The 27,823-nt window shown below is 34.8% G+C and overlaps 1 protein-coding gene across 6 annotated transcripts; it reads left to right on the forward strand.

Annotated features, from left to right (window-relative positions):
- Nucleotides 1–2,306: 2,306 nt before the first annotated feature.
- LOC101247172 (uncharacterized) lies at nt 2,307–26,865 on the forward strand. 6 transcript variants are annotated; one of them, XM_069293247.1, is made up of 25 exons: nt 2,307–2,451; nt 3,056–3,666; nt 3,745–3,869; nt 3,971–4,065; nt 4,175–4,396; nt 4,955–5,042; nt 10,471–10,522; nt 12,927–12,992; nt 13,570–13,724; nt 14,129–14,199; nt 14,296–14,490; nt 14,572–14,610; nt 15,029–15,136; nt 19,236–19,325; nt 19,491–19,566; nt 20,715–20,811; nt 20,899–20,968; nt 21,548–21,724; nt 21,817–21,939; nt 23,890–23,973; nt 24,771–24,955; nt 25,165–25,303; nt 25,398–25,457; nt 26,029–26,112; nt 26,379–26,865. In XM_069293247.1, exons 2-25 carry the CDS (start codon nt 3,083–3,085, stop codon nt 26,484–26,486), a joined length of 3,093 nt encoding a protein of 1,030 aa, XP_069149348.1. In that variant the 5' UTR covers nt 2,307–2,451; nt 3,056–3,082; the 3' UTR covers nt 26,487–26,865. The 6 variants fall into 6 exon arrangements, with proteins under 6 accessions (XP_069149348.1, XP_069149351.1, XP_069149350.1 ...); XM_069293248.1 differs by having other exon boundaries at nt 2,356–2,493; XM_026029069.2 differs by having other exon boundaries at nt 2,357–2,611.
- The last annotated feature ends 958 nt before the right edge of the window (nt 26,866–27,823 follow it).

Raw genomic sequence — 27,823 nt, forward strand, 5'->3', positions numbered from 1 at the left:
ACCAAGGTGTTACATTTTAGTTCTCTTTTATATTGCAGTGTTTTATTCTTTTTTTGTTTTTTTACTTTTTCTAAATTCAATCACTAATATTCTTTAAAAAAGGTGTAAGAATTGAGTTGATAATATTATAATGTATATTTATAAGATATATAATTGACATCCTCAATTTTTTAGTTCATTTAATTTAATTTACTAGGTTAGTTATTTGTGAAAAAGACAAATAGCGAATAAATCGAACAGGTTTAGTTAAGTTTTCGTGTTTTTAAAATCGAACTGGAAAAAAATTAGAAAGAAATATTATAAAATTAAGGGGAGAAATAAATTAATTAGATTTTCCTAAAATAATATTCATGACCTCTAAATTTCTTCATTCAATTAACTTTATTTTACTTTATTTTATATAATATTTTGTAACTCAATTTCAAATTTAATAATAATTTATTAGTTTTTAAAAAAGCTTCGAGTTAGTACATGAAAAGAACAATATAAATAAGAAGAATAATATATAGGAATATCAAAAATATATATAATAAATTAAATCAAAGATAAACTGACAGAAATAGCATAGAGAGAAAGATAATGATAACAAAAATAACTAAGTTTTACATTGAACCTAAAAACAATGAGACATTTCATTGAGTTGAGATTTAAGCCTAAATCCAGAGTTCATCAGCCTTCTAAAGATAATGAAATGGAGTAAAGATTTGAGCCCAAAATCAGAGCTCATTCAGCCTTTCAAAGCAAAAAAAACAAGTGTGAAAATGTTCCATGCAAGAATCGAACTCGAATTATTTCGGTAAAAAACGAACCACTTAAACATTGAGTTGTGTTTTCTTTTGTTTTAAGGGGGTTCATTTTAATATATGTACTCGTAAAATCAGAAATTGACCTTATATATAGGGTGTGTTTGGTATGAAGAAAAATATTTTTCGAAAGATGTTTTCCAATTTTCTCATGTTTGATTGATTTAAATTTTTTGGAAAATGTTTTTCAAATCAACTCATTTTCCTCAAATTTAAGGAAAATGACTTCCCTTCAAAACTTGAGGAAATATTTTCCAAAACTCTCTTCCAACTTCAAATTACAATTTGTTTTTGTTGAAAAAATCAATTTATTTTGTCCCTACCATCAAACCAACCCCCACCCCCCCCCCCAACAAACCCCCCAAAAGATACTTTTAAATTCAAGTTTTTTTTACCCCAACTTCACCCTACCCCCAACCCCCACCTCCAGCACCCCCAATATATATTTTTAAGTTGTTTTTAAAAGATATTTCTAATTTCAATTTTTAATTTTTTTACCCCAACTACCATCGCCCCCCAATCAACCCTCTACCAGCCCTACACCCTTCAAAAAAAGAATTTAAGTTTATTTTTAAAATATATTTTTCAACTTCAAAAGTTTATTTTTTTCACCCGGATCCTCGAGACACCCCCTCCAAAAAAAATAAATAACATATTTTCAATTTTAAATATTATTATCTACTCTAGTATAAATAAAAGATATTTCTGAAAAATCATGTCTCGTTAATAAGTCAAACACTAAGAATCTTTTTGAAATCTGTTTTCTACTATCCAACCAAACAAGAGAAAATAAGTCAAAAATCTATTTATTTTTCAGAAAAATATTTTCTAGGAAACATTTTCTTTCATACCAAATACACCCATAGAGTGTAATTTTTCGACAGTGGGGTTTGGGTGAATCCCCTGAGTTCCATGTGGGTCCGCCCATGAGAAGGATGAAGAAACGAATAAAAGGAAGACAAAGAAGTGAGGCTGTCAGAACGACCGATTCCCCCCTTTTAGTTAAAATTAAGATTTTACCATTTAGTCTTTTACCCTTTAAACCTTCTTTTAATACAATAGATCAAAGTATCAACTTAAAAAACTGAGGGCAACCTCCACACATTCCTTATAAATCCTTAATCCTTAATTACATAGTTGCGATCTACACTCAATTAAATAACTTGAGTCACTACAATCTAATTTTCAGAACTCTTTTTATAAGTGAGTGATATTGAATTTTGGCGCTATTTGTCTCATGAACAGAACTTAAGTTTAATAAGTTTCATCCAGGGAATAATAACACTTTCTGGTTTTATTAAAAATTAAAGACTATAATCTTTTAATTAAAGCTTATTAAGCTTTCTACATAATTTTTTCCATCCCTTATTAATAAAAAAATAAATAACCCTAGGTATTTTTAAAATGTTAAAATAAAATAAAATAAAATAAAATGCTTTAAAAAAATTTATTTTTTAAATACAAAATATAAAATAAGTTCCTAAATTTTCACTTTTATAACTTGTAAAAACTTAGGCTTTGGGTTATATAATTTGAGAAGAGGCTCTAAACGTGCGGATGCTTGTTTTTATAGAGTTTTGGTGTTTCTCAACACAAAATCGGAGCAGTCACAGTTGCTCCTTCCTAGGTTACCTCTTAAGCATAAACGGTAATCTCCCTCCTCCTGTCACCTTCCCCTTTTCAAGCAAAGGTCATCCCTATTTCTCTTTACCTCACCTACAAATTACTTTTTCTCTTCTATGGCCACTGCTTTCTGAGTTTACATTATTATCAAGATTATACTCCCAAAAAAAAAAAAAAAACACAAGGTCTGTTCTTTGTTTCAGTCGCTTTATTTTGCATTGCAAAGAGATATTAATGAAAAAGATTGAATTTTTATGTTAAAAAATGGATCTTTTTGATTGATTTTGTTGGTTTCTTGGATCCCCCCATTTACTCAACAATAATAGATAATTGAAATTGCTTTATTGTATTGTCTTTGTGAATTGCTCGTCTTGCTCGTCTTATTTGCCTATTTCATCTTGTGGGTTGACATTCTTTTTTCTTGCTGCTGCTCTCTTGTGTCCATCTATTAGGAATTTGATTACTTTTACTTGTTTATTTCATAGAATAAGAAAATTTGCAAGGTTCAGAAAAGAATATTTATGATTTCTTTTGCAGATGAAAGCAGTATGAAGCTATTTTCATAGCATGTTTGCATTTTGATTTTAGATAATTGTGGACTAATCCTGTAAACATTTGCTTTATATTAGGTATTATTATACCTTTAATAAGTTGCAATGTATGTGAGGAGAATAAGAAGCAACAACCAAAGATGGAATCTTGTATTTCAGCGTTTTAACCATTATGTTAGTTCTGGATACAGAACTTACTCCCCTACACAATCTTCAATCGTTACACAGATACCTTTAGACTGCAACTCTCTAGGCTGTGTGATAGGAAGAGCTTTGTTAGATACATCCAAGTCAATACATACTGCTTCTCAACGGGGGAATATAAGGTTGTTGAGGAGTTCACCTGCTAGTTGGAGGTGGACACATTTAAGGTATTTTAGCTCTAAAGGTGATGGTAGGGATGCAAGTGAGGATAAACATGTACACACGAGAGATGGTACGAGCTCTGATAAGGGAACAGTTCGGAAGGAAAAAAGTGGTCAAGATGTGAGACATTGTGATGCACATACTCAGCTTGGTGAGCAAGAGCAGAAGGAGTGGCTCCGGAATGAAAAGCTGTCTATAGAGAGTAAGAAGAAAGAATCACCTTTCCTGAGTAGACGGGAAAGATTTAAAAATGAATTCTTACGGAGGATTGCTCCATGGGAGAAAATAGCTCTATCATGGGATACATTTCCTTATTATATCCAGTGAGTTCCTGACTTTCAGATCAATTTTCTTTTGCTGCAAGTTGCAATTTGGATTAATTTTTGTCAACAACCTTGCAGTGATCATACAAAAAATGTTTTAATGGAGTGTGTTGCTTCCCATTTAATGCACAAGAAGGTTACTGTGGCTTATGGTGGCCGCTTGAGTTCTTCAAGTGGGAGAATCATGCTTCAGAGTATACCAGGTAGAGTTTTCTAGACTGGTATGAGATGCCCGTCTGTAATAAAGTGTACCTTTTTGTTATTGCTTGAAAAGAAAAACATTGAATTCTTGATGATGTTGCAGGGACTGAGCTTTATCGAGAAAGACTAGTTCGGACCCTTGCTCGAGATTTAGAAGTACCATTACTGGTGCTTGATAGCAGCATTCTAGCTCCATATGTAAGCTATTTATATATATTTTTTGTTGTTGTATCCTTTTAACAAAACTAATTCTACTTACAACGAGAGGCTTTTATTCAAATATATTCCTAAAGTTACATGTGCACAGGACTTTGGTGAAGATTGCTCATCTGAAAGTGAATCAGATGTAGAATCAGGTGAAGAGTGTACTTCTGATTCTGAAATAGAAGATGCAAATGATGCAAGTAATGAGGAAGAATGGACAAGCAGCGCTGAGACAAAGTCAGAAGCTAGTGAGGAAGACGATGTTGAGGCATCAGTGGAAGCTTTAGAAAAACTTATTCCATTCAACCTTGAAGACTTTGAGAAGGTAAAATCCGAAAGATTCCAAAATTTTATCTAGCAACAAGAAGACACAGAATTCCGGAAATGGGTGAAAATAATGCAGTCCACATCTTTGGTAAAAAGAAAAAGAATCTCCGTTTAACATGTGTTAGCTGTAAATAATTTGAAATCTGGTACTTTCTTGCTATAAACTGTGTAATGGATACAAACATATGAAATATGAGAACTTGGTAATTCTGTTGGTTGAGGAGTAGGAATATTAGGCCAAAATGTATAAATAAGATGATCCATGAAAAGGAATATGATATATTTCCTTGAATACTCTTCGCTAGAGTCACCAATAGGTGGGAGTTCGGGGTAGGTTACAGAATTGGATTTAAAGTGTAATATCTTCTTTTCTTTGTTTCCAATGAATATCTTGTAGCTTTTTTTGCGAGTCATATGTGATATGCTCTGGTTGAGATTACATCCATGTTTTTAGATTGTTACCAATTTCTACAATATGTCGGTGTTAGAGATCCATGAGTAGGGATGTTCTATGGATTTCTCTTAGCTTTTATTTTAAACACTGCATGGATTGCAGAGAGTTTCCGGAGAACTCGAAAGTTCTTCAGAATCAACCCAGGATGCTGTTGATCAATCAGAGAAAGCTCAACGGCCCTTCAAAAAAGGTATGAAGTGCTATGTTGCTAAAGAATTCCTCTTTGGCTGTGCTAACATGTTTTTTTTGTTTGGCTTATCGCTTTCATGAAACGGACCTCTTACAATATTTCAATTCTCTTTGACCTCACATATAGCTTTTCTTGCAAAAAATTCATTGCTTCTTCTATTAGCATATTCATTATGCTACTTAAACAACACCTATGAGAATTGGTCAAGTGGATATAGAATGGTTCATATCTCTCATAGTCTATTTTGGTAGATTCTAGAAGATAGTGATTAAAAGATTTGTATATACTTGTGGCATAAAAAAGTCTTAAATCATTCTTTTCTTTCCTAACGAGGTCTCGCAGCCAGCTTGCATGCACTTTGACCATTCCACCTCGTATCTGCTACCTCCTAGCAGTAGCAATACATGGATTGGGTAACTCTGCCTACCACGACTTAGATAAATGAAAAAAAATACCTAGCTTTTTTGTATCCGGTGGTATTTGAACCTTGGTCTTTAATAGTTTCTCTCACTTCATTGAGTGCCATGCCACATCGTTGGGTGCAAATTTTTTTAAATCATCTTCTCGTCAATTTTCAAGGAATGACTTAGTAAGTTTATCTTCCAGCCATTTCATCCCATTGCCCTAATTATCAGTTTAAAAGGCGATGCCTCGTTGCCTTTTACTGGTGAGGTGTGGCAAGTTTAGAAAGGAAACGAAAGGCGAGGTGGCGACGCCGAAAGGCCAGGCGACAAGGCATCACCTTTTTATTTGTGTTTAGAAAGATCTAATTTAATAATTAAAAGGCAATATTAGGGTTTATTTGGTGTTTTTGCAAACCTTGGACTTCTTCTCTATCAAGGTAGTGGTAAGGTTTGCGTGCACTTTATCCTCCCTATACCCTACTTGTGGGACCATACTGAGTATGTTGTTGTTGGTTGATCAGAGAATCCCATTCTTGTAATGGTGGGGTGGATGTCGGTATCCGGTGGGATGGGCAGTATGCAAAAGCTGGTATAGATACCTCTATCGTGTTTATATATTTTAGAAGGGAAGTGAACTAATTAGTTCCTTTAGACGGGTAAATTGAAAAATAGTATTGATTAGGATGGAAAGAACAAACCTCGTCACTGGAGAGGTAATAAATTGCTTGATTAGATTAGTTGATGTGATGTTAGTCTTATCAATTTTTTTTTGTGATTTGGGTTGTTAAGTCCAATCCATCTGATGTAACAATAGGCCTCCCATATGAATATAACAATATAATAATATATCTTCCATTTTAACAAAAGAAAAGGTAAGATCACCCAAATAAACAATGAATATGTGGTGGTATTGATTTGGAGATGCAACAATCTTGATTTTGAGAGGTATCAGAGGCGGGAGAACATTCTCTTAAGAGTCTAGCCAGGAAACATAATCATGAAAAAATGTGGGGATGATTTGGATGAATAACTTTTCTATCCAGATTTCTCTCACTAAAAAACACTCCTCGTCCTTCACTTGCTCTCTTCTTGTTCTTCTCTCCTTGAAACACCTTAACACTCTCAGGCCTCATTTGTTTTCATTAAGATTAGATGTATGAATCTGAATGTACATCTCAATATTAAGATGTACATAAAGATTTATAGGTTGAAAACTGAATATACATATGAATAATAAAATGCTACATCAAGATTTGAATACTAAGGGGTCGTTTGGTTTGAATTCAAGTTATAATGGGATAAATTATGATGAGATTAGTTATGATGGGATTAATTTTGATTGGATAAGTTATGGTGGGATTATTTATGATGGGATTAGTAATGATGAGATTATTTTTTATTGAGTGTTTGGTTTGTTGTATTCAAAATGATAAATTTTAAGAGCAATTTATTTGTTTACAGAAATGCCCTTCATGAATGTAAAAAGTGATGTAACAAAAGGGTTGAAAGAGACATTTTTGTCATTTACTAATTTTATCCGGGGATAAGTTATCCCGGGATTACTATACCACCCAAGGGGAGGGATAACTTATCTTAGTATTAATTATTAATCCCGAGATAAGTAATCCCAAACTTTCCAACCAAACAATAACTTAAGTGGTACTATAATTTAATCCCAGGACTATTTGGTATTATCCTTCACACAAAACGACTCCTAATAGTTAAGAGTTAAAGACGGTTTGTTTTCTCAACATCTGAATAAATAAATTGTGTCTCCGTTTAAAATAATAAATATAAAATTCAAATGAAATACTAAATTGATCTAATATTATATGTAAAAATATTTTTAAATTTTTATATGGCAGTTGTGGTGGTGATGACAAATGATAGTGATTGTGTGTGTCGATTTCAGATGGATGTTGGCTGATGATGGTGGTTGTAGATAGTATCTTATGGTATGGTGTTTGACAGGAGTGATTAATCAGGGTTGTTGGTGGCGGCTGATAATTAGTAGCGGAATGATAGTATATAGCGATGGTGAATGGTGATGAATCGTTAGTAATTGGATGTAATAATGGTCGGTGGTGATGATTGCAAATGATGTCTAAGGGGATGATAATTGATTTTGGTTATTGGCAGTAAAATTGGTTGTGGTTGGCTGAGGGTGGTGGTTGTGGATGGTAGGTGGTGGTGATTACGGTTGTAGTAGTTGTGGGTAATGGGTGAGAATAGTTGGAATAGCGGCGAACTGTCATCTTTGTTGAAAATTTTAATAGAAATCTTAATGATATTAAGACTTTGTTGTAGATCATTCATACCTATTTAGACTCATTAAGTGGTTATAAAATAAGAAAAACAAACACGCCTAAAGATTAAGATCCGAATGATAAAACTTCAGACCTTGAAAACCAACAAACTTAATGACTAAGATCTGAGTGATTATGATAGCAAACAAATGAGGCCTCAAACTTCCCTCTCTGCTACTTCCCAAAGGGTGGTTCAACCCTTTTCATGTGACCATTGGTTCAGAAACACCTCTTCTTGACCCTAAGCTAATTACATTCTTTGGTAGTTTCAACCTTCTTTCTTTCTTTGCATATCAGCCCGAGCTTCTGTGCTATTTCCATGATGGAGGGAATCAGAATTTACTTCAATGCAGGCTTCAAATTTTTTGACATTACTTGATGGACAGTAGGTAGAGACACTTGGAATGAATGGGTGTAGAGAAGCCTTAATATGATGGGAAGATCAACCATGAGTATGAAGATCATGAGATGGATCTGCACTATACTTAAAAGAAGCATTCAAAGATGAGAAAACTATAATCAGGAGGTTGAATAATAAGGAGAAACTCCCAGAGTTTTTCTGCACAAGGAAAGCGAATGAGCATGATAGATATATGAGCATTCTCTCGCCATATGCTTTGGAAAGATCAGTTATTGTTATCTCTGAGTCAGCCTAAATGCAGGGTGGAAAAGAGATAGCATTTAAGATAGATAGGTTCTTTCCAGTGTTATCAAAAGCGAAAGCGCAAAAAAGCTCTAAGGTCCGTGGGGGCTTTAAGCGCAAAGCGCAAATAAAGTGTGGGCTTTAATGAAAAAAGGCGCAAAGGGAGAATATAATACAAATATATATGTTTAGTCCAAGACTAATAATTATAAACTTGAATGCCACATTTTTGACCAAAGAAATTGAAAAAAATAAATAATAGAGTGAAATAACAATTGTTTAGTGTCACTTCTTCATAAGAGGCTCATTGGCAAGGAAAAGTTTGTCTCAGAACCTTGATGACGACACTGAAGCGCTCATGAAGCGAGGCGAAGCGCTCAACATGTTTTGAGCCTCGCTTCAGGGCTTAAGCGCGCCTTTGATAACACTGGTTCTTTCAGTGCTCCAACCTTAAGATGCCGGCAGATTCCAAGATCAATTAAGGAACTCCTATATGCTTTGGAAATATCAGTTATTATTATCCCTGATTCATCCTAAATGCAGGGTGGAAAAGGGTGGAAAGAGATAGAATTTAAGATAGATAGGTTCTTTCAGTGCTCCAATCTTAAGATGCAGGCAGAATCCAAGATCAATTAAGGAAGACCTCTCTTGTGCTAAAGTAGCTGGTGAGAGTTAATGGCACTCAAATACCTTTCGAGGCTCAACATTTACCTCTTCCAAAGGAGACATTAGTAGCATGATATCCCCTGTAGTAAAAAGAATTGGCTTGTTCAAGAGGTACATTGTTACATCATTTATTGAGGTAGAAACAGAGAGCCCCTCACTGTTAGACATCATGAGATGGACCTCGATAACGTGGAAAGCAGTATTTGGGATTAAACATTTATGATATGGCTAACATGATGATTCTTTTCGAATTTCCGAATAGAAATATTGCAGAACAAATCATTTTGGGAGTGGAAATGGAAGAAGACTGAAGTTAGTCTCCAATGTTGGAACCCAGTTATTGGATGTGTATTAGCAACACAAAAATCCAACACCACTTGGTTTCGAGCTTTGGGGGTGCCGTTATGACTCTGGTCTCAACTTACCTTCAAAGAGATCAGGAATCTGTGAGGAGGCTGGGTTTCAACTGATCAAGAGACAGATTTGAAGAAACATTTGAAATGGGCAACAATCTAGATTATTGGGGATGGTTGCAATTGCCCTATAATGAGGTTTTTATTGAAAAAGACGGAATTAAATTCTTCATATTCCCATTTGGGTGGAAAAAAGTGTTCGATTTCAGGAGCGCAGCAGAGATGGAGGGCAACAGTGAAAGATCCTTTAGACCCTTTGGAGCTCCATGTCACTCTCACTCTTGTACCTTCTAAAACATTGTTATTAGTAGTAGCAAGAGATCAGTAGTTTGTAGTAGTGACAGTTATTATTATGTTGGTTCTGGATATATTCATGTTATTTGCCCCCTTTCCATTAACAGGATGATTGCCCTTTTAGTCCTTCCGTTATTGATAAGTTCTGAATTTGCTCCATCTGGCTAAATACATTTAACATTCAATTAACTAAGATGTGTAATTTTGGCCTCTTTATAGGAAATATGTTATGTTACTATTTCTAGAATTATCTTTTCCTCAGATGTGGAGTAGCAAGACAAATTTGACATAACACATCGTTAAGCAAATGGGTTAGCACATTTAATCAAAAAGTAGAGGGTTTAGCACTTGATAATTCGTTATGTTTCTGAAGATCACATTAATAGGGATCAAAAGTGCACATATCAATTCGTTATGTGTTTGATCAGTAATCACAAGGATGAAAATCAGAATTTGTCAATATTGTAGGCCTTTAGGAACTGGGAGCAGAAATTTCCAATAGTAACTCAATTGGAAGATGATTGATGATCATTAAAGAATCATTTGGGAGCTTCAGTGCAATATATTTGAGTTTGACACTTGAAATAGCAAAACAATATTCAATTTGGATAACTGCAAAATTTACCATCTTTTGAGGAGTATTTGTTTTTACTTTGACATGGTAGTTTCCGTCGTTGTATTTACATTTTAATTTACATACAGGAGATCGAGTTAAATATACTGGACCTTCTGGTGTTGTGAAAGCCGATAACAGGTTAGTTTCTTACGTGGCACATCTCTCAAGTATTTGGCTATTTGTTTTCTTAGATATCTTAAACAATCAAATCTTGCTGCTTCAAGAGTCGTAAAATTAGCTGGTTTACTAGAGTGGGTTAATCTTCCTTCCCAATTTTCTTAGCCAGTTCATCCATATTTTCAATATTACTATTGCATCGCCTTGTGCTTTACTGCTTCCCTCCAACTTCTCTTACAGGCTTACAGGCCTTTATGAATTAAACCATTTTCAAGACAGATAATGCAGAAGTCACTGTAATACCTCCATTGGGTAGTTAGGAACTGTTGCATAACCGATTAGGCTTTGAGCTCTCTGCTCTGTGAACTGATTAAGCTTTTAAAGGAGCAACCAATAACCCGATAAGCTGACTTTGCTGGTAGATGACCTCCGACTGCAAAAAGTAGCATTAGATAAGTTCTGTGTGGATTCACTGTCCATTATCTTAAATAAAATTAAGAATTTATTGTCATGTCGTATCATAGACCAGGACATTGATAATTAAACCTTGAGAACATATAGTTTTCTAGGAAGAATCTGAATTCCCTGTTTTCTGAATTTTGTATAAGACTACTAAACAATCATTCTTTTCGTGAGACTATTAGTTCTCTAGTAATAAACTAAGTGGGTTTAATCTTTTGGTCAAGCATTGGTTGATCTCAAAAAGTTCTTGATAAGCTACTTTGTATCGTTATAAAATATATTTCCTGGCTTCTACTTAAGCTACTCTGACCATTATAAAGATATATTGCCTGGCTTATACTTGGAAGTTGACCCACAACTGCCCCATCAGATCTTGGCTGTGCCTGACTTGGGGAATGTAACAACTAGACTTCATTAAAAAAGAATGTAACAAGCGTTGCTCACATGTGCTACATTGTATAATTCTTAAGAACTCCCTTGATTCTTGAATACACCACCACAATGGGCTATTTTGATATAAGAATAAGAGAGGTAGAATCTGCTTTTAAGTTTTTTACCAAATCAGAAAAATTGACCAACCTATGATCTATGTATTGGGTATATTTGTTAGTTAATCTCCTGATCCAGAAGACTGCTATGTTGTTCGGCTGAATGGTACCTTTGTTAAAAAAATCCATGTAGTCATATAGAAAGAGGTAAAGCGTAGTGATTTGTACTATTGGAGAAGTTTCGGTAGCTGACAGGAAATAGCAGATAGGTGCAAGCAAGTGTAATAATTCACAAGGCATTCCACAAATTAATATTTGGCTGTAGAAGGATCAAATTATGCCAATCCTTGCTTTTCTTCTGTTACTTTGACAGTGGCTGCATCAGTTTCTTCCATTTGAATTATCAATGTACCTTTTTATTTCTCATCAAAACTTCTTCTGGAAATCCTAGCTGTTCTTAGGATCAGATGCGGGCAAGATTTTTGTTAATTGCTGAGATGTTCAATTAACACCCTGAAAGATGATTCACCCAAAAGACAATGAAGAGCATGAGGAGGAAATTCCCTCAATGTAGAACAAGGAAAGTAAAAGGGCTAAACAAAAAATTTGTGAAGATCTTTTTTAGGTCTCTAAACACTATTCCTGAAACACTCCTTCTGCCTATTCATGGTTTCACCCTTTAAACTACCGTTTCCGAAACTGAAACGGAATGCAATCTGATATATATCTTGTTTCACAGTGTTATATATGGAGGAATCTATTGTTAATAAGATGAAATCAGCTTTCTTTTGTTCCAACATGTGTTGTAGTGCTTAATAATGTCCTGCATAAAATTGATTTGACAACAAATATACTGGGAGGTTCATTATTGATACAGGAACAGATTATTTTGAAGTCAGTTCATTCCCGATCACAGGAGCCGATTATTTTGAAGTATCTGTCATACTTTGTGCTTCACACTTCAGATGCCCTGTATATACTAGTGACGCTTGACACACAAATATTGGAATGCATAAATGTGGTGATTGTTTGGTGAACTGATATCATAGCAAAGCTAAAACAGTATAAAGTAGATTGTCGCATATTGATGGAAATTGTTGGAGTTGGGTAACATTAAATGGGATGTCTGAATTTCTTTGAATTTTATGGATTTGCTATTGTAGGAAACTGACAAGAGAGGAAAAAGGAAAGTGACAGATTTAGGAGGTGCATCATGTTTAAAGCTTTGGAGTTAGAAAGCAGACTTTAACTCATTTCATTTTCTTTACTGTACTTAAAACAATTTTGGGTGTCTTATCTCTTTATATAAGAAATTGTTTGCAGAACGTCATGCAGCTTTGTTTTTTTCTTCCTGTCCATGCTTTGCTTGCGAATAGAGCTGAGAGTTTTTTCGTAGACCGGAGGTCTTAGCATTAGCATAACCCATGTGAACTTTGCATTAAGCGGCATTTAGTAATTGACTCCAATTCTCACAGGATTTTATTGGGGAAGATACCTACTTCTGGTGGTCCAACGAATGCTTACACTGTTATTCATGGAAGGTGGGTTGGTAAGTCGTCACAAGTGCTATAGAGAAATTTTTCTCCATTTGGTGCTTGGACGCATGATTGTATCTTTGACGTCCTTTCTCACTGGAAAGACGTAATATATTTTGGATGGTGGTGGGGCTTTTTTGCTCATCATCCACCAGGATTCCTTCTGGCTTCTTTCGTAATGTTCTTTGATGTTCATAGTGATATAGTGCAATGTTCTTGTGCTAGTGCAAGCCTTCGGTTTTACATCTAAGATATGAGAGAAGTATGAAGGTGCTGCAGTTGGTCTGGATATCTGCAGTGACTTGAGTTTTGTTACTGCTTTTAATCATTGTTGTCGCCATCATTGTCAATGTCCTCATCATTTTTGTTATTTGTTTGTTATTCTCAATGTTATGGCCAATATCAATGTACCTGGTTCTTTAAAGAGGTTTAAGGCCTTTTTAATTAATTTTGAACCATCTATATAGTAGTTAGGTATTTTACAAATGTATCTGCCTTAAAGTTATTCAAGTAAAGAGTTGCTTAAATGTCATGTTTAACAGAGGCATGCATGTAAGTTGTTACATCCGATATGCTTTTGCAGGTCCATGTCCAGTGGTCAACGTGGTGAGATATATGAGGTGAATGGTGAACAGGTTGCTGTAATTTTTGACGTTAGTGAAAAGCAAACCATGGAAGAAGAGGAAGACGAGATACCCAAAGCACAGGATGTAAAACCATCAATATACTGGATTCCTGGTGTGTATTATTCATCTGGATTTGTATTATTCCTCTGGATTTCAGTAAAATTGGTGATAAAGTCCTATTCTTACTCAACTAAAAAAAGAAGATACTTGGTTTTGGTATAACTCGTCAGCTGCTAATTGTGACTTCACATTGGATGATCTAAAAACTTTCTGTCTTAATAGAGGACAGACAATTGGCATATTAATATTGGTGGAGGTGACTTTTATTTGACCTGTCAACCTTTTTTTTCCTTTTGCGAATAGGCTATTCAACATGAAATTTATTTGTCATAAAGAGAGTATATATTTTCAATTTCCAAGTTTCAACACTTGGTCTGTAGATTGAGTAGGTACAGTAAAATTTTTATATCTGAACATATATGCATATTTTTTTTTTACCGTCTACTCTGCTTACAGCCAACGAGATTGAGCATGATCTTGATGCTCAGGCTGAAGACTGCTACATTGCCATGGAGGTGCTATGTGAGGTATGGTGCTTTAATTGATAAATAGTCTTTATGTTCTTTTACCACACTGATTTTAAATTCGAGTTTTTCTTATTCAGACCATTCTATTTTGTGCAGGTTTTGAAGTTTGCACAGCCTATTATTGTGTACTTTCCGGATTCTTCATTATGGCTGTCTAGAGCTGTTTCCAAGGCAAATAGAAAAGAATTTGTGCACAAGGTGCAAGAAATGTTTGACCAATTATCAGGACCTATTGTCTTGATCTGTGGTCGAAACAAAGTTGAAACAGGGTCAAAAGAAAAAGAGAAATTTGTAAGTCCATAAATTGACCTGTCTTATTCCTAGACTCTTTTCAGTTATTTTGCGGTTTAACTTCTTTTTATCTGTCAACAGACCATGATTCTTCCCAATTTGGGCCGCCTTGCGAAGTTGGTAATCCTCGTAATCTTTAGTCTAATTATGTCCTTTTGAACTTTTTGAGGTCCTACTATTTGTTTTCTGTTGTGTGATGGGTACTTTATGAGAAACCATTGTGGTGTCTGAATAATGGATTTAGCTGCTTCTGAGTTGGGTACTGAATGATGGCCTTCCTATAATAGATGATGTTTCAGTGACCAAGTGCTGAATTCAATTTTATTTATGTACTGCTGACTAGTTGGATCTGCTGTAGACTCATATCCTAGTTTGTACTTGATATCTCCTTTCAAGTGTGCACTGGCTTTATAGGAGGCGTTAGATCTGGTTAACTTGTAAATTGGGGATTTGAATATTCACCTGAATTAGTTGCATTTTGTTGGTGTATTTAATATTTTATGCACTATTTTTTTTTTTATATATTTTGTTTTTTCAGCCTCTTTCTCTGAAAAGACTAACGGAGGGATTAAGAGCAACTAAACGTTCTGTAGACGACGATATACATAAGCTCTTTTCTAACGTAATGAGTATTCATCCGCCAAAGGTTAGTTTTTTTGTGCTTATTGCAGTACTTAGATTTTGATAGTAATTTGTGATGTATCAGCTGATGCTTTAGCTATAGGTGGCATGGCATAGTACGGTTTGGTATTTAAAAGTTTTGATACTGTAATTTTGGTATGTGGTTCTAAAAAATTTATACCATTACAATGCCAATTTGATTCGGTATGGTTCGGTATATTGAAGTTCGGTTTCGGTATTCTATGGTATGGTAATTCGGTAACCATACTTTCTTCAACTTTGACTGATATATATTCGTATAATAATAGAGTATTATGACTTCAACAACTAAAATAGGTCTTAATTGTATCATACTAACACATTACACATGTAGAAATATAAATTCAAAATAAAGTCCAAACAACTAGTTTTGTTAATCAGTTACATTTTAATCAAAATAGAGTAGTCAAAGTTTCAACTTCTGAACATTTAGTTTATATTAATATTTAGTTGCATATTTGTTTGTATTTTTATAATATATATTTGATATTTATGTAACTATATACTTCGGTTTGATATTCAGTATTTCGGTATTTTATTTTTAAATACCAAGTACCAAAAAAATATATATATCATATACCACACCAAATATCATACCATGTCCATATCTTTAGGGGGTTTTGGAAAATTATATTAATTTTACATGGTTAAAGTAATTTTTTAGGTATATATAGTAGATGTCAGACCCCCTCTGGCTACTTCGTGTTTCTATTTCTTCAGATTTTGAACCACTTTACCGAAAATTCTGGTTCCGCCACGGACCATGTCCACCCCTAGCTGGAGCCAATAGGAGAGGAGATGTGTTTAGAAGCCGCATCTGCCTTCTCCTATTTTGTACTCACTTTGTGCCTCTTAATCTTAGTAGAATTATAACCAGATTTTTTTGAAATGTCGCTAGTTCATCCAATGATTTTGTTATCTTTTTATGTGTAATATGGAAGCAATGTTTTTACACAATTTGTAAATTTCCCCAAATGTGATCCACTTATCCTGGAGCCAAGTGCCTAACTATGTTTGTGTTTTAGACAAATAACAGTTGTATTCAGTAAAATCTTAGCTTATTGCCAATTCTTAAACCCTTGCCTAGAACCCTATACAATTATATATTGCCAATTCAATATACTAAGGGGTCTTTTGGTAGGGTGGATAAGAATAACTAATGCTGAGATTTTTCTTATGTAGTGTTTATTTTGGTGTATTGAAAATAACATACTTCGCTTAATTTTCTTAGAAATATTTGTTTACAAAAATACACTCCATGAATATGGTGTAGAACATGTGGAAAAGGGTTTGAGGGACAATTGGGTCTTTAACCATGCTAATGCATGCATTAGAACCCATTGCATTACTAATGCATAGAAATCCCAAAAGAGTGTATTAGTAATGTGCATTAGTTATACATAGGCTGAAAAAGTATACCAAAACAAGGTATTAGTAATACACAAAGCAAATGCACGCATTATTTTTATCCTAATTTTCTGGATAGAACTGCTTGTGCTTTCAAAATGTCTACAATTCCTTTCTTTCCACACTGTCCACCATGTGCAAGTGGGATGATCTTCCACCAGTCCTGCAGTGCCAAAGTAGAACTAGGTATTACCCAAGTTATTCCTAAAATACAAAGAACACGTGCCAGTTGCCACATATTTATAGTTGTCCAGCAGTGTAGGAATAGTGTTCATTTTTTTCACCCTTATATTCACACAAAAAGACATCTTGAACAAATCTGAAGACCTCCTTTGTAGCTTATCTTTAGTTAGACAAGCTTTCCTAATCACCAACCAGAATAAGAATGACTCCTTCATAGGGATATTGATTTTCAGACTTGTTTCCAAGGCCAATTCTTCCTTTACAGAACCTCTTTGATTCATCTGCCAATACACTTATTATGAAGGTCTCTTTTACTGTTTAGTTTTCACCTGAGTCTGTCTGTAAAATTCGTGCATCCGTCAAAAGTTCCCAATATCTGAAGCAGTGTGACGATACTCTCTACCTCCCAGTCATTAAGAGCTCTTCTGATGATTATATTCCACCCTTATTGACTCCACATGTGGTTGATCATTCATGTTGTTGACTGTTTTTCTGTGTATAGGTTTCATTTTTACGCAAGCCAAAGGTTTGCCAATATTTCAAATTATAAAAAGGTTCCCTAAGAGACATGTATTCTGTCTTTGGTTGATGTTTAACAATAAGACAAAAGGGAAGACACTGAAACAGGATATATACCCCAACCTGGAGTCTGGAAAAGAATTCGCTTCTTAATTGTGTGAGATTTCCCATATTTAATTTCTTTTCCTATACATCCAGTTAAGTAGCATACCCTTAAAATCACCCAATCTATCTAGAAAATTCCAAACAACTCCACAATCTGTTGGCAAACAGTGCAAAAGCAAATGCATTATGTTCTCTAACTTCTGAGATGTTATGGATTTGTGGTGTGTTACCAGAAACAGTGCTTATACTTTTTTCATAATTATGTATTGTTTTCCCATACTTCACCGCTGCTAATTTACTTGTTCTTATCAATCAAAGATCTTCTTTTACTTTTGAAACTGTGTTTAAGCATAATGAAGCATTAAGCCATGAAAGATGGAATGATTTAGTCACTTGAAGTTGGTTTTTATGGCAATATTAATGATTTTTAGTTTGGACAAAGCCATTTCTATTCCAGTGAAATTGAGTTATCTCTTTGAGGTATACATCTTCGGCATTGTTTTTAACTAAAACAAAATGGTGCGTGATATCATTTCATTTTGTTCCTTCAATCAATCATGTTATTTTTGTAATATTTGTGGTGTTGGAGTTGGCATCGATTATCCCCAAAAATTTGATGGTTTAGATCTCAATCCTCAACTCCTTTCTCTTTCTCTTTCTGTTTCTGTTTCAATGATGGTGATTAAGTCTGGGAAATACCTCAAAATATATTATCTCTACCTGCTTGTTGCATGAAGATGCTGCGCCCCTGATGGTTAGTGGTAGGATTTTTTTCTGTACAAACGTCTGGTTGAAGTTGTACAGTTAACTGAACTTGGCGGATCACTAAAAATGGAATAAAGATTTTCGATTATTAGCCAGCTCATTCAAATTAGTAGAGGGTATAATAGTGGATTACCATTATTTATATCTGCCTGTGTCTTCCCTTTTAGAAATTCGTGGTCTGTATCGTATAAATCTAGCAAATAAAACTCCAATTAAGGAAGTGATCTTTCTTTTTTCTTCTCTTCTTATAAGTATGTAGTGGAGAGAAACAATCAGTTGTATAACTAGAATTATGAAGTTATAAAATGATTAGGCATAGACAAAATTTAGGACCTTGCATTGATGAATGATTACCTAGCCCATCATGAATTAGTTTCTGGAGTTTCTGGTCTTTAAACTATCCCCACATCTCCTGTATCTTTCGGTCACCCATGCAGATGCATGGCCAGCATGCATGCAGTGACTCTATAAATATACTTTTTTAGCTCTGAAAATGGTAAAATAATTAGGCATAGTTGACTTTATGACCTCACCGTGAATTTATTTGGAGTTCTCCTTTAAACTATCCCTACTCCATCTCTATCTCTCGGTTGCTCGGTCTCTCATGCTGACCATGCGTTAATAATCCGTGTATACCTTTTTTTGTTTTATCTGAAAATGGTAAGATATGTGTGAGAGTGTGTGTGTCCCTGCTTGTTTAGGTGAAGACTCAAGTTATGTAGGGACTTTCCAACTGACCATGTCAGGAACTGTACCGTACTCCCTGTAGCTCTTCTTTCTTTAATCCTGCAAGGTGGATAGAGAAGAGAGATATTGTGGCTTTCACTTCCTTACTCCTAGTGTGAGCGGAATACACACCAACACTTATTGCTTCAAGACGCCTGACATGTGGGACACTAATAGGTTAAATCATATGAATTTCTTTGTCACAACACTTACATTTTTTGATGAAGATTGTCTCAACTTCTTGATGAAGGTTGTCACAACACTTTCTTTTGTGCTATTGTTCGTAGTTCTTTGAAGTTATTCTGTTCGTGCATTTATCTTCTTAAGCATTGTTTTCCGTTTGGTGGTTTCTTATCCCACTGTTGTTTTACTGTTTGCAGGAGGAAGATCTTCTTAAGACATTTAATAAACAGATTGAAGAAGACAGGAGAATTGTAATAGCTCGTAGTAACCTAAATGAATTATACAAGGTATGGACAAATATATGTGTTCTGGGATGTATTTTATTCTATTTGGGATCTTCTAGCCAATGGTTGGGTACCTCTATGTGCTCATTTAGTCGCACGTATAATTGTCTCTGTATTGTTGGTTGTTTTTGTCTGCTGGAGTTATCACATCTTTTATCTATATTTCAGGTTCTGGAAGAGCACGAACTTTCATGCACTGATTTATTGCATGTAAATACTGATGATGTGATTCTGACCAAGCAGAGTAAGTGTTTGTGTGAAATCATGATATATTGTTCTTTAATTCTTTTGATGGATAAAATCAGAAATGATTGTTCCGCTCACTTGGTCATAGATATACTTGTATTTGAATTCAACTTTTGTGCCTTTCTCCAGTTTTATACGAGGGAAATATGGGCTTTAGATAATATTGAGATTATACTATGGTTTCTTTATGTTATCGCTAATATAATACTCCCTCCATCTAGAAAAGAGTGACTGTCCAAAGCACTGGGTGAAACTATCTAAACTAAATAGAACTAGGATATCGATTCCTCTAATTTTGCAAATATGTTATAATCAGTATTAAGAACCACTGTGATGCAAAGTGACGCAAGCCATGTGCTTCAGAGAAGTGTGTGTTTCAAATGACGATGTGCAAAGTGATCCTGATGAGTGGTTTGCCTTTTGAATCTCAAATTTGAGGAGTTGCATTAATATCATATTGTATATATTAGTTTAAATTTGATCACGATAGTATTAAGGGCCTGTTTGGATGGACTTGTAAAAAGTTACTTATAACTTAAAAGTTAAACGTCACAAGTAGATGGTACCCTACTTTTAACTTTTGACTTATTTTAAAACTTTTTTGGCCTAAAAGTCGGTTCTTAAAAGCACTTTATAACCTTTTCAAACACCAAAACTAAAAAACTACTTAAAAGTCAAAGGCACCTAAAAGTATGTTAATGCAAACGGGCACTAAATCCATATACGTTTGGTAGTTTTTAAATTCATGAATTCTGTACTTCACTTCAAGTGAGTGTGCACTTGAATTCTCTCTTTTCGCGCCAAGGCTCATTAATCCTGTCACTTTTTCTGCTTTTCACTATTAAATTTACTTTTAAGAGTACTGTAAAGCTCAATTTTTATAATTGAAGATATTTAATAAATGCTTGAATCAGAACAAAAATATTCAAGAAATGACTGAAAAAATTATCGTAATAGAAAAAAGTGCGATTCCCCCAAATAGTAATAGTGTCAAATGAAATGGGGCTGTCTAGGAAGGACCCTGCATCAAAATAAAGAATACTGTTAGGTTGATACTGTTAGGTTCTATGGAAGGTAAAGCTTAATTTCATAAATTTTAAAGGAAAGCTTAATTGTGTTGATCTTTGGTTTCTCTTACATCTTCAGAAGCTGAGAAAGTTATTGGCTGGGCCAAAAATCATTACTTGTACACATGTGTCCATCCATCTATTAAAGGGGATAGATTGTATCTGCCTCGTGAAAGGTAAATTTATTTTTACTTTTCTCTACGTGTACAACATCTTTTGATTGCACAAGCTTGAAGCTCATTTCTGCTGTTTATCATGCGAAGCGTTGAAACTGCAATTTTGAGGATGAAGGAGCAAGAAACAATGTCAAAAAAGCCTTCTCAGAATCTTAAGGTATTATCTCCTGATTTGTTGCGCTATAAAATAGGCATAATTGATTGGGACCCCCTGAGCTTGATGAGTTTTGTTCGGTGCTTCACGTTGGCCTAATTATCCCTGAACAAGACATTTCAGTATCCTTCCCTATACAAACTCAACCCATGGAAGTATGACACACGCACTGCCACAATTTTTTTGTCCTCGTAGCATTTTTTAGAATAAATTTTTTTGTTCTCACCTTTTTAATCCACCAAATTATTTATCATCCTTTTCGGGCCAAATCTGTAAAAAACTTGGAACGGCGTTATCTTGTCTACAACATCTTGGCTAATGATAATAATTCAAGTTGTTTTTAAATAATTGGCCAGAAAGAGAAAAAAATCAAAGTAAAAACATCAGCATGTATGGGTTGAGACTATCAAATTGTCAATTTCAGGGGTAGTTTGGCCAAGGTAAAGTTCGGGTGTGCACTAAATAAAAGTCAAATTTGGGGGTTTGGGGGGGGGGGGGGGGGAGTTTTGATAAATTCTGCCTATAAAATAATATGTTCAGGGATCTAGTTTTTATTACCATGGATCACTTTCAAATTTGTAGAATCTTGCCAAGGATGAGTATGAGAACAACTTTGTGTCAGCAGTCGTTCCACAAGGTGAAATCGGAGTCAAATTTGATGATATCGGTGCTCTTGAGGAAGTAAAGAAGGCATTGAATGAACTTGTAATCCTACCAATGCGGAGACCAGAGCTTTTCTCCCATGGAAATCTGTTGCGGGTATTTTATTCTTCATGCTAGCAACCCCTCTTAAAAAATAAAAATAGGACGTTTTATGTACTGTTTAGTTATTTTATCTTTTTCTTAATCAGCCTTGCAAGGGGATTTTACTCTTTGGGCCTCCTGGAACTGGAAAAACTCTTGTTGCTAAGGCTCTTGCAACGGAAGCTGGGGCTAATTTCATCAGTATTACTGGTTCAACCCTTACATCAAAGGTAAGTTGAGAAAAGGACTTGTCTTATTTTTAAAACATTAGATTTTTCTGGGAAATCTCCTGTTAGGTACTTTGTCTTGTGATTTTTGTTATCAATTATCAACAGAAAAGATCAAATTTTTATTTAGATTAGAGCATAACGCTGATGTGTACGTATTCTTATACTAAAAAGAAAAAAGGTTTTTTCTCAAATATATATAGCCCAACACAATACATTGCGCACCCATGTAGCCATATTTCAGTTTACACCCACATAGCCAACTTTTTCCGCAAAAATGTTTATACACTTAGTGAACAATATTGTGAGTAATATTGGAGAAAAATATTGTTGAATTGTGTATCTTCAGTATATTACACAATACACAGAACCTACTTATTGACACTATAATACAATCCTTTACCATGTAGGATACTATTCCTATTCCTATTCTAACACTCCCCTTAAGCTGGTGCATACAAATTATTTGTACCTAGCTTGTTACCGATGTAATTAATACGAGGGCCTGTGAAAGACTTGGTGAAGATATTGGTAAGTTGAATACTTGACTTCAAAAATTTTGTAACAATATCTCTTGAGAGTATCTTTTCTTTGACAAAGTGACAATCAACAATGTTCTTAGTCCTTTCATGTAATATTGGATTTGATGCATATGATAGACCACTTGAGTATCTTACACAAGTTCCATCTCACCGATTTCTCCAAATTTTAGTTCTCTTAGCAACTGTTTGATCCAAACTAGCTCACAAATTATTACATCTATTGTTCGATATTCTGCTTCTGCACTATATCGAGCAACCACAATTTTTACTCTCCTATGACGCTAAATTACCTCATACTAAAACCCAATATAAAGATGTAGAATGTCGATAAAAGGGTGATCCTGCCCAATCAATGTTTGTATATCCACGGATATGTGCATGGCCTTGATCCTCAAAGAGTATATCTTTACCTGACTTTATGTATTGCGGAACAATTGCATCCGAATAATTATCACAAGGAAAGTCATAAACTGACTTACAACACTCACAGGAAAAGAGATATCAGGTTTAGTCATTGTGAGATAATTCAAATTTCCAACTAGCCGTCTACCTTTCAGGATTACTGAGTGCCTCCACCCCCCCGTCTTAGAAGGAGTTCAATATTCGAACCTGCATGAGTGTCAATGGGTCTACCTGCCACCATTCTTGTCTCTTAAAGAATGTCTGAGGCATACGTGTGCTGAAATAAAAATACATGATCTAGACTGTGTAACATCAATACCTGGAAAATATTTCAATCTGCTGAGGTCTAGTCTTGAAATGCTGAAATAGATGTTGATTCAAATTAGTAATATCATCTTGATCATTGCCGGTGATAATGATATCATCAACGTAAACAATCAAATAAATACTCAGATTTCGTGCAGAATATTGATAAAATAGAAAGTAATCAGCTCAACTATGAGTGATGCAAACTCCTGAATTATTGTGCTTAACTTCCCATACCAAGCTCGAGGAGACCGTGTCAGACCATACATAGAGTGACCCCTATGCAATCAACATACATGGCTGCCAGATTCACCCTCGCAACAAAAACAGGTGGTTGCTCCATAGAGAACATTGTTTCAAAATGTTTGGTGGTAACATTGTTTGTGGTTACAATTAGTCTTAGTTAGCAATTTTTATGATATAAAGGTATATTGTGACTGGAACTCTGTTTCAAGCATGATAAATCAGAAAATTCTTGTTACCTATCAAAACAAAATGAAAAAATATTCATGTTGTCAATCTAGCCAACCCAAACTTGTTTGGGACTGAGGCATTTTTATTGTTGTCAATCTACTTCTTCCTCTCAAGGGTGTCTTGGGTCTCTTTTTTATGTTGCTTATGGTCATTTTTTCTGAAAGCCTGATTGCTTCCTCTAAAACTTTATTGAACTACTTTTGTATTTACCTAATTTCTCCTTTTGCAGTGGTTTGGAGATGCTGAAAAGCTTACCAAGGCACTCTTCTCATTTGCCAGTAAGCTGTCTCCTGTAATAATTTTTGTTGATGAGGTAAAACTCCTATTTCACGTGATGCCACTTGTTCTCATTATGCTTAAACATCATTTTCATAAACAGGATGTTCGTCTCATATTCTTAACAGAATCCTAGTGTGCTTGATCCTGATTTGTTCCATGTGTCAGCATTAAGTTACTAATGTATTTTGAACTCTCAAGAATTGTACGCTGACTGCCTCTAATTATGGAACAATGGACTCACATTTGATTATTTATAGTTGAAAAACTACATAAGGGTCTAATGGTGAATATTTCGTATGTGAGACCAGTTGTATCAATATAATCATTATTGGTCAGCTTTGGTGTTGTTCATTCTATAAAGCAACTGTCGAAAAGTTCCAGTGCTGTTCAACCATTGTACAGCTCAGACCAAAATGGTTTGGCACAAACTGCTCAGTTCACCTGTGACGACAGAAATTCAGAAACCGCTTCTGCTGGTTTGACACACTGTTGCCCCTTAAAATTAAGATTCTTTCTCTGTTAGGTCTGGATCTCTTATGCCAGAGTCGCTTTTTTAGTCAAAATCAAAGCTTCTACTAGAAGGTTTGCAGCAGAAAGAATGATTGGCTTTGTGCTTGGATGTGATGAAACATTTCTAATCATATAACACTCTTTAAATACAAGATATTTGTAATCTAAACAATGCAAGTACATGGTGAAATTCTTTATTCTTTGCATAGCATTAATGCTTGGCTGAAGCACATAGTCTACATGTTTTTTCCTCTCTTAAAACTGGATCATACTTCTTGATGTGTTTTCTTCATCTGTTATTGTTGTGTTGGATCAAAACAGGTTGATAGCTTACTTGGTGCTCGTGGTGGTTCATTTGAGCACGAGGCAACTAGAAGGATGCGGAATGAGTTTATGGCTGCATGGGATGGTTTGAGATCAAAGGAGAACCAGAAGATCCTTATACTTGGTGCAACAAATCGTCCCTTTGATCTTGATGATGCTGTTATTCGCCGTTTACCTAGGAGGTATCTTTTTGTTATATTTACAAATGGTAACTCAAACTTCCTAGCCACAAATTCATATTGCTTCCTCATTAATCTGGTGCTTCACTAATACCAGATGCATCTAGTATGGATATCTTTCCAAGAATGGACTCATGTCAAATTTGAACAGGATAAAACCATAGATAGGCTTTAGACGTAAAGCTGCTGGTAATTATGGGGTTATATTTCAGGATATATGTTGACCTACCAGATGCAGCAAATCGCTTAAAGATACTAAAAATAATTCTTGCTCGGGAAAATTTGGAGTCGGAATTCCCCTATGAGAATCTTGCAAATGCAACTGATGGTTATTCTGGCAGTGATTTGAAGGTAATAGATTATCATGTCAAACTATTATATGCTGGCATATTTTTAAGTTGTGTCTTGTTCATTACCAATTTTTTTGCTCTGGCATCATCTACAGAACCTGTGCATTGCGGCAGCTTATAGACCTGTTCAAGAGATACTAGAAGAAGAGAAGGAGGTAAGTCCAATCTGTAAATTGGTGATAATATCTAGCACTTTTTCAAGGGCTGTTTATTCTTTGTCAGGGCAAAGTAAGCCCATATTAGGATAGCCATGTATGAGTGATGCTGCATGAAAGTTACTGTAGTTATGGTTGGTCTTAAATTTGGTGTTAATTGTTTCATCCTCTTCGAACCTTCAATTTGATCTATCATAGTGGTGTCGGAAAGTTCCCTCAAAATCTTTGCCTGTATAACAGTGAATATTTTGCTCAACTTTGGCAATTAAATCATGACATGTGTTGAACACTATTATGTCCTTTTTCTAAACCACATATATTAGGAGCCTATTCCTGCAGGTGCAGTGTTCTCATCCTGCATGGACCTGAATAAATAATGGATGACCAAGTCTGGCCAGCATATTTTTGGTGGCCATTCCACATGGCCTTTTTATTCTCCTTTATTGTCAAAAAATTTCTTTTCCTAAATGAAACTTCTCCACGGAGATATATTATGTCATTTACTTTTTTAATCAATAATGAAAAATTGTTGTCATGCTTCTTCTAATTCCTTCCCTATTTCTTTTCTCAGCCTGAATCACTGGGAAGTAGAAAAGATGGAATTCCAGTGTTAAGACCTCTCACTGTAGACGATTTCATTCAGTCAAAAGCGAAGGTAAATGATCTTAACTGGGAATTCTAACTGAAGGGCCAGATATTAAATTTGTAATGATAGATTTCAATAGGTTCCTCTATAAAGTAGGAGGAAAGTGTCAATATTTTGTGCAAAGATATGGCTCATAGAACATGGTGCAAGCATTGTATCTGCTGATCTTTTACATTACCTCTCTTGTTTCCATCATGGATTTTAACAGTTGGTTAGTAGCGTGGCGATAAGTTCATGAAGGTTTTCTAAAACTGTTTCATGTTCACAATACTCAGGTGGGGCCATCAGTTGCATATGATGCTGCAAGCATGAATGAGCTGAGAAAATGGAATGACCAATATGGCGAAGGTGGAAGTAGGAGAAAGTCTCTGTTTGGCTTTTGAGTCCAATATTAACAGGCGAAGGAGGTAGTAAGCGAGTCCACCATTTGGCTTGCGACTCTAAATTAACAGAGTACGTTGTTGTTAGAATAGGAATGCATAATTTTTTCTTGGAAGCTTGATATATTTTTTTCAACCCCAAATGTTCCAATGAGTGGCTTAACTTGTTAAGGTTTGTTAAAGTAATCAAGTAACAAAGCAGGCAGAGATAGGTTTAGGAAGAGAGCTATAGAAGAAACAGGCTTTATAATGCCAATGTGTACTAATATAAAGTTCAATTTTGTAGTTCTTGCTCTGTTACAGAAAAAAAAAAAAGAAATGTCGAACATCAAAAATAATTTTTTCTGCTGTAATTTAATGAAAACTTGATTTCTATTCGTTAGATGAAGCTGTGGAGCTTAGAAAAGCACAATATTTTCAAGTGTAATTTAAATGTTTAAATGTAACGCCATAAATCATAATATAGACTGGCAAATCACCAAAGGGAATGGTGTATATGTGAAATAATATGGTAACATGGTGAATAAATTGTATGAGAAGTAGGGTTAGAAGTCTCATTAGTCTTCTGTACACTTGAAAAGGCTTACAATATTTCCTCTTTGGAAATTTGGCAGGACACATCAATTAAAATATGTATTTTGGTCACCCAATTTAAGAGTATACATTAAATCCTTGGCAAATCTTATTTAAGTACTTTAACAAGTTTAAATATCTCTCTTAACAACTTTTACGTGAATTAAATATCATTCTAAGGGGTGATGTGGCAGAGTGAGTGTACCCATTCTCCTAAAAATGCGTGGAAATTAAAAAAAAAAAGGCTCAAGTCATACAAAGCTCCATAAACTTGTTCAGATATTTCATTTAGACACCTGAATTCAACTGTATACCCATTGAACACTTACATTTTAAGAGATTTGTACCTATTAAACATTTTGTGCTGACATGGCAGCATGTGTGTAGTACACGCATGAAAAGAGCGTGAAGAGACATCATTTAACCAAAAATTTCTTTTTAAAAAATAAAAATAAAAATTAGCATCTCTTTATCTTCTTTGACTCAACCACCATTGCAACCACCTACTCACCATCGCAATCACCGGTGTCCCACCATTAAATGTCATTCCCATTTTTTCTCGAGCTACAATCATTCTTCTTTCTCAATGCCACCTAGTTTGTAATTAAATATGTATCACCATATCCACAGTTCTCTTTTTCTTTCTTTTTCGGTCATCTTCTTCCCCTTTTTTTTAGGATCATCATCTTCTTTCTCCTTTTTTACCATCCATCGAACACCACCTCTTTTTCCTCCAAATTTATCATCGTCAATATCTTTTATTCTTT

The sequence above is a fragment of the Solanum lycopersicum genome, chromosome 2 (assembly GCF_036512215.1).
Source record: "Solanum lycopersicum chromosome 2, SLM_r2.1".
NCBI lineage: Eukaryota > Viridiplantae > Streptophyta > Magnoliopsida > Solanales > Solanaceae > Solanum > Solanum lycopersicum.